The 19,045-nt window shown below is 42.6% G+C and overlaps 1 protein-coding gene across 3 annotated transcripts in view; it reads left to right on the top strand.

Annotated features, from left to right (window-relative positions):
* The first annotated feature begins 818 nt into the window (after positions 1–818).
* The window catches only part of UPF1 (UPF1 RNA helicase and ATPase), a 35,573-nt gene continuing 17,346 nt past the window's right edge, over positions 819–19,045 (top strand). For 2 of the 3 annotated variants that reach the window (XM_048831228.2, XM_048831226.2), the window contains exons 1-4: positions 8,287–8,764; positions 16,267–16,409; positions 17,416–17,505; positions 18,485–18,652. In XM_048831228.2, coding sequence (XP_048687185.1) covers positions 8,546–8,764; positions 16,267–16,409; positions 17,416–17,505; positions 18,485–18,652 — 620 coding nt within the window. In that variant the 5' untranslated portion in view covers positions 8,287–8,545. Of the gene's footprint in view, positions 1,078–8,286; positions 8,765–16,266; positions 16,410–17,415; positions 17,506–18,484; positions 18,653–19,045 lie in introns of those variants that run through there. The other variant, XM_075123179.1, reaches the window with a different exon arrangement.

The raw sequence follows: 19,045 nt of genomic DNA, 5'->3' as shown, positions 1-19,045 counted from the left end.
TCCTGGGGAAGCCAGAGGGTCCTGCACCCCAACTTCGCAGTCAGACGTGACTCTCAGCCAGCCAGTAAAACAGAAGGTTTATTAGACGACAGGAACATGGTCTAAAACAGAGCTTGCAGGTGCAGAGAACGGGACCCCTCAGCTGGGTCCATTCTGCGGGGCAGTGAGCCAGACAACCACGTCTGCCCTTCACTCCATGTCCCAGCCAGCCCCAAACTGAAAACCCCCCCCAGCCCCTCCTCCTCTGGGCTTTGTTCCTTTCCCGGGCCAGGTGGTCACCTGATTCCTTTGTTCTCCAACCCTTCAGCTCTCACCTTGCAGGGGGGAAGGGCCCAGGCCATCAGTTGCCAGGAAACAGGGTGTCGACCATTCTCTGTGTCCAGCCTCCGGCACACACCTGCCCTCTAGGGCTCTGCAATGATCATACACCCTTACTCCACCCCCTAGATACTTAAGAACTGCCTAGGGGAAACTGAGGCACCCCCCCACTATTCAGAGGAAACATTAAGAACAGTCCCACTTCGTCACACCTGCTGCTTACCTTTCTTCCCTGCGTCAGGATCCTGAACTCAACCAACTCATGGTCACTGCCTCCCAGATTCCCATCCACTTTTGCTTCCCCCACTAATTCTACCTGGTTTGTGAGCAGCAGGTCAAGAAAAGCGCCCCCCCCCTAGTTGGCTCCTCTAGCACTTGCGCCAAGAAATTGTCCCCTACGCTTTCCAAAAACTTCCTGGATTGTCTATGCACCGCTGTATTGCTCTCCCAGCAGATATCAGGAAAATTAAAGTTACCCATGAGAATCAGGGCATGCGATCTAGTAGCTTCCATGAGCTGCCGGAAGAAAGCCTCATCTACCTCATCCCCCTGGTCCGGTGGTCTATAGCAGACTATAGCTTCACCAGCCGGAGCCCAGCCAAGGGGCCCTTTGCACCAATGATGGCCAGAGCCAGTTGCAGGGCGCTGCCAGAGAACACCAGAGCTGCCACCTAGTAGTGGCTGCTGCTGACCAGGCTGCGTGGCCAACCCACCTCCTGCATGACCCAACGCTACGGCGGACTTTCCAAAAGGAAAAAGGTGAGGACAAGCTACAGGTATGAAGGCTTGAGAAAAAAAAAACATTTTACTTATTAATAATGATGATCATAGTTTCTCACATCCGTAAAGTACTTGGGGATTGTTTGGGGTGAAAAGGGCTATAGAAAGAAAAATCATTGTCCCAGAGTTAGCTTCCAAACAAAAAGAAAACATACATTGCGAAGTACCTGCACAGAGCTGTGACCCGGTCACTGCCAAAGCTACACTGATGTCCTTTTATGTCCCTCTTGTGGTGGAGCCATAGCAGTGCAGCATCTGCAATGGCAGCTAGTTTATTTATGCCAAAACCCAGCATTTGCTCCACTGCGCTTGTTATTTTACGTTTCTGTCTTCAAGAGTCTTGGATATTGAAATTTCCCCAGTATATTTTTGACACATAAACTTGATCCGAGTAATGAAAGATCAGGAAGTATTCACTGCAGCCAAACTGTGCAGCAAACCTTACAAGATTCCAACTGGAAGGATGTATTTTGTTATAGGTTAAAAACAGTGAATAATTAAAAATAAAAATCAATTAAATTAACAAGAAAGTAAGGGAGAAAAAAAAGAGATGCCTAATCACACAAATGAAAATGACAGAGCAGAGAGAGAAAAGATGAAGTGGTTAAATGTGCATGATAAATTAATTTGTTACATGGCCCTGCAATTCTGTAATTCATTACATCATTCTTTATCATATGAATATCACTAACACAAATGGAGTGAGTGTGTGTGTGTGTGTGTGTATATGAACATGCGCACTATACATAAACATAAGGGAAAACTGGCAGCATCAGATCTCTAGTGGGAAAATTACACACGTACTAAGAAGCATAACAGAAAACAGCATAACTCTGGGGGTGAGGAGTGAGTACAATTACAGAAAGAGGGGGACAGGGAGAAAGTGAGACATCTGATGGAAGAAGCTGTTCCAGATTCTAGTTGCTGGAATGAATTGTTCATCTTTTCTTGGTGTTAGTCCTGTCCAAAGTGGGAACATTTCCAAAGCTAAACCCGGGAGAAGAATTCAGAACCTTTATTTAAAGAGAGTTGGAGAGGGGTTATTTCTCTTCCTCAGAAATGATCTCATCAGCATGTGTTGCACAATGTTTGTGACACGAATGTATTCTGCTCCATACTATGCACGCATTTGAACAATTACTCTTTCGATGAAGCAGTGGGAGTAGGAAAGCAGCACTGTTGTTAAAAATTAGAACAGACAATGGTACCTTCTGTAGCAATTTACCATCCCTAACCTCCCCCTTCCTCAAGCCACTTCAACTGATGTTGGATGTCTCTGCTGATAGCATGCTGTTGCTAAGGGATGTTGCTAGGCACCATCACACACATAAATATGGATACTCCCTCTTTTGGATGGGGCTGACTTCAAACAGGAAACTGGAGAGCTACATGCCAAAATCTTTATTTATTTATTTATCTTACTTTTCTTTGCTCTTTAAAGGTTCAGATAAAAGAGGATCTCAGAAGTAGTAAAAAGACAGTAGAAGCCCTAATTTAAGTGCATCCCTAAGTTATAAATAGCTTGTTAATATAATTGGTCTTCACAGCCTGAACTGCAGACATGAGCAGTCCATACTATCAAGAATGAGAGTGAGAAACTGGAGATGACGTCCAAAAATGAGGGACGCAAGGAACAGAGCCACCCAAGCAAATTAAAAGAATGTGGGGTTCATATCTTTGGCATCAATATCACTTTCTATAACTTCAGTTACACAGCTGAGCACTGTCCACCAATAATTTATCATTAGAAAAGTGAGAGACAACAGTTACTTCTGATGGGACAGAGATAAACATAAGTCTGAAAAGGAGAGTTGAATGATATGGGCCAGTATGAAATTCAGTAATTTTGCATTAACAAAATGATACATCTCAAATGTTTCAAGGCAGCCCACAGTCTCACTTCTCCCTCTGCAGCAGCTCTTTCTTTGAGAACTCCCCTTCATAAACAGATGACCTCCCCTGATGTTCATTCAGGTGAACATGGACATGTGCTGTGCGTGATAATTCTGTGGTCCCCTCACCCTGGGTTGTTTGCTTCCCAGATAAAATTGCTTGGATTCTTTGGCTGTCATTTCAAACAAGCAGTTTTGTTGTGATTTTTCACATTCATGTCTATTGGCTCTGAACATTTCACGTCATGGTGACACTTCCTGACACTGTCTCCACGGCTTGGAGTTTTCAGAGACCAATCAGCTTCTTCCTTTTCATAACAGCTTGTTTTCTCTGAATGGGGGATCTTATCAAATCCCAGCATTCATGTGTCTTGGGAGTGAAATGTGTCAAGGGAAATCATGTGGCAAAGCTGGCTATTCTGAAAGTGGCTTGAGTTATTTGCACTAACTAACAGATGAACTGTTGTATGTCACTTGTATAGCTACAATTAACAGATACCTTTATAATCACCTGTTTGGGGTAGACATTGGGGAACCATAAACAAATTAAACCATCTTGCACACTGAAGCATGCAATTAGCAAACATAAAACATCCTTTACAAAAAGAAATCCATCCATGTCTGCTTCCTGCACAGCTCCATACTACTGAGCATTGCATATAAAAACTAGCTGATAATAATGGTAAAGAATAATGATGTCTACAAAGATCGTGCTCTAACTTTCCAGAGCTTTACTTTCCTTAATTTTATGTTGGGTGTGTAGCAATGAAGACTAAAAACTCACTGAGTGGCCATCAACCCTGCATGAGCACAGAATTAAAAAATAAACTTACTGTTAATGGTGCAATTGGTCAAAGTGTGGATCTCAGGACAAATGTAGCCATGGAAATTCTGTGATGCAGCCCAGACACATGCTCATCTTAAATATGGCAGTGCGGTCCATAGAGACTACAGGTCCCAGCATGAATGCTCTATGGTTTGGGCGTTATTGTCAAACTGGTCTATTGCTGAAATCATAACCTATTGTCTTCACTGGCCACATCTTCACATTCACAAAAACAGCAAGGGCAGTCTGCTCTATTTTACATAATTCAGGTGTGGCCATCAGGCTCTTGGTTAATTACCAGTCTGGTTTTGTTGACCCTTGCCTACACATGTCAAAGTGAGCAAATAACTGGCTCACTATGGATTACTCCCTGTTATTTGGGCACTGGAGAGACTGACCTGACTTTGAAGGGGTGGGGGACTGGAGAACTTCTTTTGCAGCCCTCCCATTTCAGCACCTTAGACAGCAGCCTGATTTTGCAGGAGGTCATAGCCAACATTGGTGCTCCAGTTCGGAAGCTGAACCAGCTGCAAAATTCACCATGAGCTCTCTTGTGCCAACAGTGTTGTTTACACTTTCAAAATGATCCGTTAAGTCCATGTTTATCTTCTATGTTATGTAAGATACAGGGGGGAAAGATCAAGACATCCATCAGCAATGCTCCAAATGCTCTTTGGATCTGTTCCCAGAACTCAGACATTGATGATGCCCTAAAACAGCGAAAGGATGGAAGGTCATTCTGGGTGATGAAACCAAATGAACAGCCCACTTGACTTCCTAATTTTCTTCTCTAGCATTGCTACAACAAATAGCTTTGATGCTGAAGTAGGATTTACTGTTCTTTCACAATTGTGCTGTTGTATGAGCTCTGGGAACAAACTGGATGTTTGTGGATGAACCAATTTTGCTTAATCCTACCCCCATGCTTTATAAGCCAGAATGATGAAAAATTGCTTCCTGTTTCAGCTTCACCCTACTATCACCCTTTAGGGAATCACCATAAATTGATCATTCAGACTACCCTGTAACACTGGTGAGGTTGGTATATGTGTAATACTTTGAAACTTTTGGTGACTAGAACTTGCTATTTTTGGACATGAGCCTAAATTGTACTGACCTTAGTCCATGGATCTGGAAGCCTGTAGTCGGTGTCATTTTAAACTTTTCTGCTTCAGAAGTCACAGCTTCTCAAAAAAGAGGGCAAACAACTGCTCTCCAAAATTAAAAGGAGGGTCTACAGAAAAATGAAAGCGCTACTGGTTTGCAAATAGATTGCAAAATCTTTCAAAACCTCTAGGTCACCAGGTGAATCTGGCCTGGATTGATAATAAGCTACTCATAATTGCTATCATCCAATGGACTATGGTGTTTAATTTTGATGGATAATATCAAAGTTTATTTTTAAATATTTTTTTCAATTTTTATCAATTTACATTTTCACAGTTGTGCAAAATTATGAGTTTTAAGCATTTTTATCTATTTAAATTTTCACAGTTTCAGGAAATTATGGGGGGAATTATAATTCAATAATTACTTAATGATAGTAAATGTGGAGATTTTAACAGTTAAAGGTTTATAATGATTAAAACACAAATTGTCAACATGACATATCAAAATATACAAAGTAAATACCCTTAGATCCAACTCTAATAAGTTCTCAAGCAGCATTTCTCTTACTTTGCTTATATGTAAATTTTTATTATTGATGGAAATATTTTTCAGTGGTGTGTGGTGAAATTGACGTTTACCAACATTTACTGATAAAACGCTAATCCTACCAAACTTACCTCTGTAAAAGGAGTTGTTGGTCTCACGTTCCTAGTGGCACAGTTTCTATACTGTAAAACCACTGACACAATTATTCCCTTTATTGGCAATCTCAGAAGAAAAGACAATGCTCTCAGTTTTAAATGGATTCCCTCCAAAACACAGCTGAGGTATATTACTGGGGAACAGTATGGGAGAAGCTTGCATGGCAACTGCCCAGGCCATGTCTGTTGTGGATAAACAGGGTTTAAGTTTTCAGTGCTGTTTGGACTGTTGCCATTCACCAGAATAAAATTTATGATTTTTCTTTCACAAGGGGGTTCCATGTGGTGGGCAAACTCCTTGGGATAAGCCTAGACTTTGAATCAGAGAGAGTATGATTTTTACTCTCAGCTCTAAACTGGCTGAGAAATGTTTCTGTGAGCTTTGTTTACCCGCTTGTCAACAGCCTCCACTATCTTCAGGCCTATATATACCCACTGTTAACCATGGTGTATTCACAAGCACTTCTTTCATGAAAATCCCTGGAAGCCTATGAATGTCCAGAGCTTCATGACTCAAATGGGGCCCAGGTCTAGAGGAGTCTCGGACCCAGATAATTGTCTCTCTGATGTTCCTGGTGCATAGATCAAGCCTGATTTATTCCTCTCCTCTGTAGCGTGGGGAAGTTGTAAAACTACAGAGAGGTACTGTAAGTCTCTGGGAGTTCCCTTTCCCAATAACTCTCCTGTCATAGCACACAGGACAGAAAGTCCCAGGTCATGAAAATCTGATGATGTCTTTTTAACATCCTTCTCCATGGAAGGCTAGAAATAGTGAGGCTATTAAAACAGGGGAAGCTGTCTTTGAGACTTGAAGGACGGAAAATAACTCTACTCCTGATTTTATACTTTACACACAAACACTTGGCACATGAGTCTACGTGTGCTGGGTTACTGTTGAACTGTGGAAACTCCATGGAATGACTTAACTTGTTGCCATGTTACAGTCTAGCAGCAGGGACTGTGGACACTTATTGCCACAATCAGTTTTCCATGCTGCCTCTTACCGTTAGTGGCTCATTTGACTAACTTATCTTAGTCTTCTGGCTCTATTTTCACAAGAAGGGACTCCCCTGAATGACTGGCAGGCTAAAAACTCATCACTACTACTGCTCAGTCTTGACCTGGAAGGGCTATTTCTAATGATGAGCAGGGATTTCAGTCTCCACAGCCCATTCAATTACTCGCCCCTGCCCCCGTGCAACTGTCAGCCCAAGTTCCAATTGGTATAAATCATAAATAATAATAATACTTAACACTTCTCTACCACCTTCTGACTATCTCACAGTACTTTAAAACATTAGTTAATACTCACACCTTCATGTGATATGTATATTTGTATTCTTGGTGTACAGATGGGAAATTGAGGCAGACAGAGGGAAAATGAATCCAGGGTCCTGCTTCCCACACTCTTGTTTAACGACTATGTCACACACCCTCTGATCTGGGAATGGAACCCAAGAGTCCTGACTCCAAGTACCCTGCTTTAACCACATCACCAATTGCAGAGGTGGCTTTTTAGATGTAAACAAGCGTCCCTAAGGATTGGATTGAGACCCACCAAACTCACTTCAAACGGGGGCAACTAAGCAGCTGATGTGACATGCAATCATTCTGGGCTGGGGTTGGATTCGAACTGGTGACAGGAAGGTGAAAAACCCCCTGAATGAACCAAAGGCAGCAGAGATTTCTGCTGTCATTCTGCTCTAATAACAAAGAGCTTCCCCTCATCTCAACCTCCTGGGGGAAGGGGACAGCTTCCTCACTGACAGTGTGTGTGTGTGTGTTGGGGGGGGGGGCAGCCTGAGACCTCCACCAACCCAGAGGGGGCAATTAGAGACTACCCCCTCCCCACCAAGGGGGGCAATTAGAGATCATCACCACTGGGGCAGAGAGAGACCTCCCACCTCCCCCCATGTGAGGCAGCTAGAGACCTCCCCCACCACTACCAATGGGGGCAGTGAGAGACCCTCCTCCTCCTCCCCTACTCATGGGGGGCAGTGAGAGACACCCCCCTCCTCCCCCACCACTACCCATGGGGGCAGTGAGACCCCCCTCTTCCTCCCTTACTCTTGGGGGGGAGTGAGAGACCCCCTCCTCCCCCACCACTACTCATGGTGGGCAGTGAGAGACCCCCTCCTCCTCCCCTACTCTTGGGGGGGAGTGAGAGACTCCCCCTCCCCTACTCATGGGGGGGCGTGAGAGACCTCCTCCTCCCCCACCACTACCCATGGGGGCAGTGAGACCCCCTCTTCCTCCCTTACTCTTGGGGGGGAGTGAGAGACCCCCTCCTCCCCTACCACTACCCATGGTGGGCAGTGAGAGACCCCCTCCTCCTCCCCTACTCATGGGGGGGCGTGAGAGACCTCCTCCTCCCCCACCACTACCCATGGGGGGGAGTGAGAGACCCCCTCCTCCTCCCCTACTCATGGGGGGCAGTGAGAGACCCCCCCTCCCCTACTCATGGGGGGCAGAGACCCCCCCCTCCCGCACCATTACCAGGGGGGAGGGGGCAGCGAAAGGTTCCACCCCCGCCACGGGAGAGGCGTGGCCTAAGGTTTCGGCCTCGCTCGGGCCCCCCCCCGCGCTTCCCCCCCCCCCCCCCGGGCGTGCGTGCGTCACGGCTCCACGCGTACGGGGCGCGCCGCGTCGTCGTCCCCGTGCGTTCCGCGTCACCCTGGCCTGGCGCGCGGCTGCGGCGACCGGCCTGTTCCGCTCCCAGCGCCTCGGGATCGGTCCCGCTGCGGCCCGCACCAGTTGATTCGGCTGCGTCCGGCCGCCCGGCCCAGGGGACGGTTGCTTCGTTGGCGTCCGGCCTGGTGCGCGCGGCGGATCCAGGGCCTCGCGTAGCGCGCTGTGCCGGGCTCCGTGAGGCGAGGCCCCGCCGGCCTGAGGGGGGAGCCCCGCTCCTCGCCGCCGCCATGAGCGTGGAGGCGTACGGCCCCAGCTCGCAGACGCTCACCTTCCTGGACACCGAGGAGGCCGAGCTGCTCGGCGCCGACACCCAGGGCTCCGAGTTCGAGTTCACCGACTTCACCCTCCCCAGCCAGACCCAGACCCCGCCCGGGCCCGCACACGGGGGCCCGGGGCAGGGCCCGCCGGGCCCGGGGCAGGGCCCGCCCGGACAGATCGAGGCACAGGTGAGTCCGCGCTGTGGGTGGCCTGGGCGGCGGCGGCTTCCTTCCGCCGTGGGGGGCCCGGGGAGCGTGGGGCTGAGCGGTGGGCCCGCCCCTGTCGCGGGGCCCCCGCCCAGCTCCCCCGAGCTTCGGCCTGGCCCTGGGCTGGGGGTTCCCCCGTGGGCGGCCGCGGCAGCGCGCCCCGGAGAGGAGCCCCGCTTCCCGGCCCGGTGCGGGCCCGGCGGCTCCTCTGCGGCTGGGCCTGAAAGCCTTGTCCGCCCTTAGCCCGGCCAGGGCTCCCGCCGGCCCAGGCCGGGGCACCGCGCCCGCGGGCTGCGAAGATTTGCGGGCCAGGGCAGCACTGGGGCCGGTGCCCTTTTCCCCTCTGAACACACATGGCGGGCACGGGGGAAACCCTGCGAAAGTGTCCGATTTCACGGTTGCATCATGAAGAATTTGTGACTTCCTGCGGTAGCGAAGTGTCGCTGTGGGGAGCAGCTGGCTGAACCCTATCTAGCTTTTGCTGCTCGTGGAAAACCAGGAAAAAGTCCGGTGGCATGTCCCCTTCCCTCGCTGAGATTTATTTTGAGGAAACAAATTCTGGAAAACATTTCATGTTTCTAAACTATTCTCCCCCCCCCCCCCCATTATCCATCTTTTCCCATTGCATTGTTGCTAAGCTGGTTTATTGTGGGTTTGCATGTGTGTATGTGCCTGTCAACACAACCTGGGATTGAAGTTTAGAGACTTTTAAAATGTAATGGGCAAAATAGAAAATATTTTTAGGGAAATGTGATGGCAACGAATATACCACTATGCATTAACCTTGTGTAGTGTCTTTATTGATATTGAAAAAGAAGGGAAACCAGGATTTTCTTGGAATAGTGAGGGAAAGAAAAGAGGAAGTTAGTGGGATTAGGCAGTTTCCACGGTATGCATCCGATGAAGTGAGCTGTAGCTCACGAAAGCTCATGCTCAGATAAATTGGTTAGTCTCTAAGGTGCCACAAGTACTCCTTTTCTTTTTGCGAATACAGACTAACACGGCTGTTACTCTGAAACCAGTGGGATACATGTACACAATAAGAAAATGAGGACTTGTGCACCTTAGAGACTAACCAATTTATTTGAGCATAAGCTTTCGTGAGCTACAGCTCACTTCATCAGATGCATAAAGTTTGAAATACTATAATTGAGGGTAACATAAATTTAGGTTTTATGACTCTGTATGTGGGAAAAAAATTACATTGCTGTTTTTAAAAAAACCTGAAGCTTCAAAATTGCTGTAATACTTAAAAAGATCACAGAATATGCAAACTAGTCAACTGCATGGACAAACTTCATAGACAAGCAAATACTGATATAATCCCAATACCAACAATGAGCTGTTTGTAAACATGTAAAAATGTACAGATTAAAATGCAAATTAAAAGGTGAATTGAAGTGCTATTAAAATAAGTTTAAGATCCCAATTCAAGAATACTATGCGGACTTTCATTTCTCCCTTTACTTATGAAGACTTATATTCAGAGTTCTGTTCTCTCCTACAGTTGTCAGCTGCCTAAGGCAGAATTGGGGATAAACTCCCTGAGCTGTTTTAGGTGTTCTTGATGTGTTTTACTGTAAGAGAAACCCAGATTCCTAAACTCAAGTCATGGCAGTTAAAAGGATTCTCAGTTCATCTTTATTGGTCTCTTTACTCTGTGCACTCTGATATCAGATCTTAGCAAAAACCCAAATTAGATATATATATTGAGACAGAGGATTTTTTTTATAGAAGATTAATAAATAAAAGAGGTGGAAAGAGTAACAAAATTGCATTTTTTCATGCTTCACTTGGTTACCATCTTATCCACATGCTGTTTGTATATAACCTTCTAGTTAGATTACCTATACAGTAATCTTCTACATGTATAGAAATAATCACACATCCTACAAAAGAGAACCATACCAATATCATATGTTGTCCTCCCAAAAGTCTTTAAAGTCTTTTGTAAGATTCTAAATAAATTATACTTCGTAGTTCTATCACATCTGCTTAATATTCCCTTCAGATTTTTCTGGTTAGAAGTCTTACAGGTGCTAAAATTCCCTGGCTGAGGATTAATACCAAATACAGTTTCCTTTAAATATGTGGTTAGAAAGGAAAACAAATGCAGAAGTTAAAACCTATGTGCAGTATGTTTAGGTACTAACAGATAAAATCTGTAGCCATCCTGTGGAAAAAGTTGTTTTTATATCTCTTTAACAAGCTGCTGAAACAATGTCTTGAAGACACTTTTACAAACTGTCGTATTTTTCTTGATACTCATTTTGCCTCCAAATACTTGTTTCACAGCTTGATTTTTTTTTAGATGTTGTACAGGCAATGTTCCTTTTGAACCACAACATAGCAAGAACTATAGCAAAACTAAGGAGATCTAATCGCGTTATGTAGCTGTCCAGTCCTGTACATTTTAGCAGACTCAACTTGAGGTCATATAGATTGGGGTCTTTCCCAAAGGCTTCTGGGAAATATTTTCCTGCCTTAAGTAGATACATAAATTTGTAATCTGCCTGTGCAGGAGAAGTAACTAAAAATATAACTTATAGGGCCTGAAAGTTGATCACTTTTAAGTATTTTTTCACTTCATTAAATCCAGTTTAATCTTATTTTTAAATATGAGCACATTGTTTACTTGCTATGGAGTAATGTTCAAATGTCTCCCTAACTCCTAGGTGTTAGGAGGAGAGAGAGTTAAATATGTTTCCTTCACCCACTCTTCTAACAAAGTATGGGCAATTGATTCTTCTCTCCATCATGACTTTCTTCCTCTAATGTATGGTAAACCATGAATTTGAGCATTTGTTGAAGTCGGATGGTGTCCCACCACTGACAAAAGGTATAAGGGGGTCAGCAGTGCAAAAGTAAGGGCCATACTATTTTTTCTTGCCAAAAGTCAGCTGCTTCAGCCAGCCACCTGTAGCTCATACATAATTGGCCTTTTTAGATGCGCTATGATGTTTCTGATTTTTTCACTACAGCTTCTATTTGCTGTCTTACCCCGTTGTCTCTTACAGCTTGTTTGTTTTCCATTTCCCCACTCTTCACAGTATTCTCTAAACTAGCATTTTAATTTGTAATGTTGGCATAAGTAAGTTAATACTTACAAGTTTTTGAAGGTTAGTGTAGACAAGTCACACTCTCTCTCTCATGTGCTAAACTGATTGAGTGACTACATCAGGAAAGGAAGGATAGTCCAGTGGTTAGGGCTCTAGCCTAAGACATGGAAGATTTGGATTCAATTCTGTGCTTTACCAGACTTCCTTTGTCACCTGGGGAAAATCAGTTAGCCTCTCTGGCAGTTCCCAATCTGTAAAATGGGGATAATAGTTCTGCCTCACCTCAGAGGGGTGTTTCTAGGATAAACATTAAAGATTGACGTCTTCGGGTACGATAGTAATGGGGGCCATGTAAGCACTTACAGTAGAAAAGTAGTGTGCCTTGTCTACGCTAATTTTTAAAATACGTAAGCATGTTAACATCAAACCTTATAATATGCTAGGTAGACAAAGCCCAAGTGCCCTAAGATTTGTACATCTTACTGAGAAACCATGGTTTGATGACTGCTACCATTGTCTGTTTTGTGATTCTCATTTTCTGTATCATGTTAAACTTAGATTGTGAGCTGTTTGGGGTTCTCTGTTTTGGTAAGGTACCTAGCACATTTCTGGATGCTTAAAAAATAAATACTCATGATGGGACAGTACGCTGTCCTGTCCTGGGGACAACAACCGTGCTGTGCTGGAATGGGTCTTCCACCCAGTACATAGCCCTGTAGCCTGAAATGAAGTCTGTTTATGTGAATGCTGGAAGAGTTCCATATACTTGTTTAAGTCATTAATGTTTATCCCACTGTAGCTTTAAGCTTGGTACCTATCTTATAAGTGGAAGGGCAATAAGTGGATACATTTAGGCCTATGTCTAGATCAGGGGATTGCCAGACACTGGTGTTTTTTTGTTGTTTTCTTTCAGAAATTTAGAATGGCACTTCCATGATATTTTGTTACCACTGACTTGGGAAGTAGTCATATATTCAGGAGAAGCCTCTATTCAAAGAATCTTTCAGCTACTTTACCTAAACAGGATAATGCTGCTGTGTAATTTTCTCCTGAGTCTGATAGTGTTGCTGATTAGTTTTGCAAGGGAAGAGAACAAAAATGCTGAAGGACAGACCAACTCTTTTGTGGTGTCAGTATTTTTGTCTAAGCTCCCATCTTTCAAAATGTTTATTACTAGGGTGCTAAATTCATTTTTTAAGATGAACACAAGACTTCTTTAATAAGCAGTTTGTGCCAGATCCTTAACAATATGTATATAGGCTAAAATTACAAGAAGGTTTTGAAACAGTAGTTGAATCACTTCCTTATTACTTGCCTGCCAAGCCCTGAATCTAGGCTACTGATTGTACCTAGCAACAGGTGACTTCATGCAGCTCCGTATGATATCTTGGGTGTAGCTGACATGGTCAGTTGTTGCAGGAGTACGGCACAACTCTGCTCTTAGCTGTTGAAATACTTTTAATTTCAGTGCCCTTTAAAATGAAAACCTGTACAGTTCCACAGAAGCTAATTATCCACTTTGACATCTAAATTTATATAAGCAGCCAAACAGTCTGATTACAGACAAGGCAATTGACAAGTTTAATGTATAATTGCTTTTTGAATTTAGGCCATTTACATTCAAAGTGCACCAGTATGTGCTCATATTTGTACTGTAAGAAATTCAAATTATTTGAAGATCTGAATACGCTTTTGTCATGTTTCATGGCCCATTAATGATATTTTACTGTTACAAAATTGCTCTATATATTTAAGGAAGTTACCGGTTATCATCTTTTCTATGTCTTCCAGGGGACTGTTGTGCAGTCATTTAGCTGATGAAGTTTGAATTTGTCTGTCTTTGGAGTCAATCCGACATGCTGTTGTTCAGTATTGCAATCCCTGTGGCCACTGGAATTCTTCTTTCCTCTGTGAACCTTGATTCCTCATATAGCAGCACTCTTTAAGCCCCTGGGCTGAGTACAGATCTTTTAAATACAAGCAATACTTTGAGGAGGTAGTTACACTAAAGAGCCATACTTTTAGGTTGGATGGAAGGTGCTTGGTCCTGTGCCTTGTACCACAACCTGATATATTTTTAGCTTGCAAGTGTTAGTCCATTCTAATTTGTATTTTGTAAATTAGAATTTACTTGATTTTGAGATTAACTCTGGAATTGGGTGTTAATTAACTATGGGGTACTTGGATATCTAGATGAGAGGCATGCAATGAAGCAGATTTATTTTGTTCTAATTTTATGTAGCTTTTGCAATACTTCTAGAAAAAAATAAGGCTGCTTCACTGAGATATGTAGTGTTCAGACAGCACTTTATCTCTTAATATGAAGTCTAGAAAGAATGTGCCTCCGTCACTCCTTGGTCTTGGTTTTGCTCAGACTGCAGAGAGGTTTATTCAGAAAATCCTTGAGTTTATTAATGGGGACAACAAAAGTCTGAAGAAACTTAGAAATGAGGTCAGAAGCCAGCATTTTTTGGATTTCATTTTTTTAAGGTTTACCATCTTGTCATGAGGATAGAGGTAACGAGTTTCTCTGTGGAAATGCATATTTCATTGCCTAAGAGAACTAAAGAAATAATTTGAAGGTGAAAGTAGATATCAAGAATAGACTTTGCATTAAATGTCTGACTTGGTAAACACATTAAAATATTAAATTAATATCCAAATTGTGTGCCTCACACTGACCAAATCTTGAGCATTAAACTTCCCTTTACTATGACATTCAGAGGCAAATACTTGGCATGCATTTGCCTGATCCAGTCTAATTAACCTAATCCCCATAGAACAATTTAATTATATCATATGTCCCTTGAGAGTGTCTTTCTTCTGTGGAGTAACTTTAGTCAATAGCACTGTTCCAAAATGTTATGTTGATTAAGCCTATGCTAATCAATATGCTCAGATTGTGGTGTTTGTTTTCCCAGACTTCATACCTGAAGGTGGATTTGGGATTAAGCAATATTCCTCTTTGTGTTATTCCTTGCTTGCCTGTGGCATGATCTTTCTTACAAGATGATAGGTCAGATACGTGGGTGGGGTGGACAAAACTTTTTGGGACATACATCCTGGCTTTGTTTCTTTTTCAATATATTAGCTGAGCCAATTTGCATGAGTGTGTGACAAGCTAATTATTTATCTGCTTTCTAAATGTTATAATTGACACTGGAATTAAACTAGAGCACCTATAACTAACTCTGTGTGGCAATGGCTGCTTTAATCTGATACACTGAGTCAGATTCTTTTCTTGATGACCTTCATTACTAGTAACAGAAGCACCCAATCCTGAAGCTCCACAGAGATGCTGGGAGAAGTGGTAATTCAGCTACTGCATTCTAAATATCCCTGAAAGTATTTTATTGCATACGTTTTCTTTGTGCTTATCTCCAGTGTTTGAGGAGCTAATGTGACATAAGCAAAAAGGGACAAAATATATTTGTAGCATGCATAAGATTGAGATTTGGAGCATTAACTTTGCTCATACACATCCTGAGTCAGTGATGCAGAACTGCATGGTAGTGGTGAATAGTGCTCCATTAGTGAAGGTGTAGAGCAGTCACTCTTGTTGTACAGGCTTTGTTGTTCTGGATCTTTGAAATCATGTTTCTCTGAAACTTTGTAGACAGGCTGTCTGTTCAGACTGAGTCTTGCATAGTTTGTCTTGGATTTTTTTGTAGTGATAAAAAGGCATTATTTGGGTTTTGAATTGGAAGAATCATGAAATAGCTAAAACAAGCTTGAAAAAGTCTTATCATATATAGTAATTTTCTTACCAGTTCTAATATGCACAGTATTTTGTGATGCAGTATGTTATATAGCTAATATTACTGCATTTGTGCATTAGGTACTTTTTGTTAAAGAGCATCAGACACACTCAAGGAGAGCATTGAATGATGATCTGCTTAGAAACAATTTTTGCTTAAATCTGTTTTCTGTACTTCTCATTTTTTAACTAGACTTACAAAAACAGGTTATTTTTGTTTGAGTTCATTTACTCATTGATGTCCTCATGTAATGGAATCAATAATTTTGATGTGCCAGACAAAAGATTCTGGCCTTGTGGGTCAGTAACAACAGAAATAGATATCGGGGGGAGGGAGCATAATTTGTTGTTTGATTAAATTCTGACTATGGGCAGAACAGCAGCCCATCTATATTCTTAAACTTTCCATATTTATTTTATTGGATTGTTCTAGCATCTCACATATAGACTCATATCAGTCAATATTTGTTTTGTTACCACTGTATACTTCAGTATTATCCTTTCTTACAACTACTTTTCTCTCCAAATTAGACCCTTTCAAAAACTTGTTACATTATCATAAGCACTTGTGAAGTAGATTAGTGCCCCAACCCCAGTCTTTCTGGCATGGGGTATAATTTATAATTGGGGCATTGACTATATAACTTGCTATCAAATTTCTTTTTTAGGTTAATGGTCCTGATGGGATCCTCCAGAATGGTGCAGTGGATGATAATGTAGCTAAAACCAGCCAACTGCTTGCAGAATTAAACTTTGAAGAAGATGAAGAAGATACCTATTACACCAAGGATCTTCCTGTGCACGCTTGCAGGTAGTCTGAGATCTGCATGAACTTCAGAGGGAGCCTCAATTAGGCTTAAGTAATCACATTGAAAATTGTATATATCTTGATGACATTGCATACCCAATAAATATCAAAAGGACACTGGAATTGGTGTAAATATGTAAGATGTAAATATATCCTGTTTCACTGTAGCCAAACTTAAAAATTAATAAGTTTGAGAGCCATTTTGTACACCTTTTAGTGAAGCAGTTCCTTCTTACCCAACATAAATAACCTTCTTTCTGCCTTTAAATGAAGCAGCAGTCCAGTGGTTAAACACAGGAATGGAAATAGGATTTTAGCTTTAATCCTAACTCAGCTGTTGATTTGTAACTTTTGGGAAACTGACAGATTGAGTCAGTTGCTTATCTGTAAAGTGGGGATATTTACCCAGCTTTCAGGGGTGTTGAAGACTAATTTAATGGTTGTAAAATGTTCTGAAGGCCTTGGATGGGAGGTACTCTACAGAAGTGACCAACTGAAGTCTTGAGTCCTGTGTAGTAAATACACAAATGCTCAATTAGCATACAAGCAACAGGTACATAGCTTAACAGTACTAGTCCACTGCAGTTTCTGCATATTGTAACACAGTATCATAGCAAGGAATAGTGCTCTCTGGCAAGGCACTATATACATAATATGTGAGGCAAAGAACCCTTTCATATAAATTCAGCTGCTAAAATATTTATCTCAATTAAAACTGGGAGATGTTTAACCTCAAAATGAGAGTTTAGTTAGTGAAACTTGGATGGAAGTGTCTGAGGCTGACTTGGTGGTTTAAAGTCTGAATTGCAGAGCATTACGAAGATTCTGTCAAAATGAAAATTAAGAGTTTGGAATAATAGTTTAACCCACCTCACACAATTTCCCTAGTGCCACCTAGTTGCCAGTTTCAGCTTACGTCTATAGTTCAGTGAATGGTCTGTGCGTTTTTAATTGTACATTCCCATAAATAGTTACCTGATTATTTTTACTTTTCCCTCTTTGATTTTAGTTACTGTGGTATCCATGACCCAGCTTGTGTGGTTTATTGCAATACCAGCAAGAAGTGGTTCTGTAATGGGCGTGGAAATACATCTGGCAGGTAAATGACTAAATGATGGAAGTGGCAATAATAAATTCTGTTTGTAGAGAAAACAAATTAAGTTTCTGATGCAGCCTACTTCATTTTCTCATGTGATTGTTGACTCCAAAAGAAGGTTGGCTTTTAAACGTCCACTTGAGCTTTTAACATGCACAATTAACCTTTTTTAAAAGAAATTTGCTCTGTGGATCTGCATGTGAACTTTTAGTTTCCTTCCCCACCCAATCTTCCCATTATCACCAGCACATACCAAGGAAATTATCACCTCCTCAGTCAGTGACTTAGGAGAGTTGTCTGAGTGAAGCTAGCCATAGTTTCTATGGCCATTTGTCTACTGCATGAACTTTGTTTCCTCTCCCCTGCTGATGCTCAGCAGCATCCATAATTGCTGCTCTTGCCCTGCAGTTGATCTGTAATGAAGCCCCTGATTTAACTACTAATTTTTTTAAAAAAATGTGTGTTTTCCCTGGGAGCCTAGTCATTCCTTCCCATCTGTCCAAGGGCTTGTCTACGCTTACAGCTCTGCAGTGGAGTAGCTGCAGTGCTTAGGAAACACCCTGCCTATACCGGGAGAAGTTCTCCTTTCAGTGTAGGTACTCCACCTCCCTGAGAGGCGGTAGCTATGTCAATGGGAGAAGCTTGCCTGTCGACATAGCACTGTTTTCACCGGGGGTTAGGTCAGTATAATTATGTCACTCAGGCATGTGGATTTTCTACATCCCTCAGCAACATAGTTATACTGACATGAATTCCTAGTGTAGACCAAACCCTGGAACAGCACCTTCTCATCAGCTGAGTGAAGTGCTGGTGGTTAACTACTTCTGTTGGCAAAAATAGCAAGTATTTGTAACAGACATTCTTTGTGTTTAGTGCCAACTGATCTGTTCTGTTGTTTTAAATTAGGATTAAAACTGAGTCTAGTGGCCAGAATTGTTTTCTGCATTAACTACATACGAACTTGTGTGTGTTCTGGTTTCAGCCACATTGTAAATCATCTCGTGAGAGCAAAGTGTAAAGAGGTGACTCTTCACAAAGATGGCCCTTTGGGAGAGACTGTCTTGGAGTGTTATAATTGTGGATGTCGTAATGTGTTCCTCCTTGGCTTCATTCCGGCTAAGGCTGACTCAGTAGTCGTATTACTATGCAGGTGAGAGAATCTCTTTTTTGGGGGAGTTCAAATAAAGGCTAAAACAGAGTAGAATTTGATGGGATAGCCACATGTATTTCTAAAGGGCAATACTTCCTGTTTTCACGTAATACCAAAAATATTTCTTGCATTCTGAGCTGTCATCAGGCAGTTTGTGGGTGAGTGCTTAGGCTTCATGTATTAAATAACATTTTCCAAGGCATATTGGAATAAATACGTTTTCTTTTATTCTGGGAAATCATCCTAGTTTTATGAAGGGAGTCTCAGGCGGTGAGTCTTTCCTTTCATTAAACACATTAAACTTTTGAATAATTTTATGTCCGATATACCAAAGTAACACTTCTATTTGGAAGCTGGCACATTAACCTCTAACTAGAGTGGTGTACTGTGGTT

Source organism: Caretta caretta, chromosome 25, assembly GCF_965140235.1.
Source record: "Caretta caretta isolate rCarCar2 chromosome 25, rCarCar1.hap1, whole genome shotgun sequence".
Lineage (NCBI taxonomy): Eukaryota > Metazoa > Chordata > Testudines > Cheloniidae > Caretta > Caretta caretta.
Note: the sequence above shows the minus strand (reverse complement) of the source record. Positions and strands in the feature narration are given on the sequence as shown.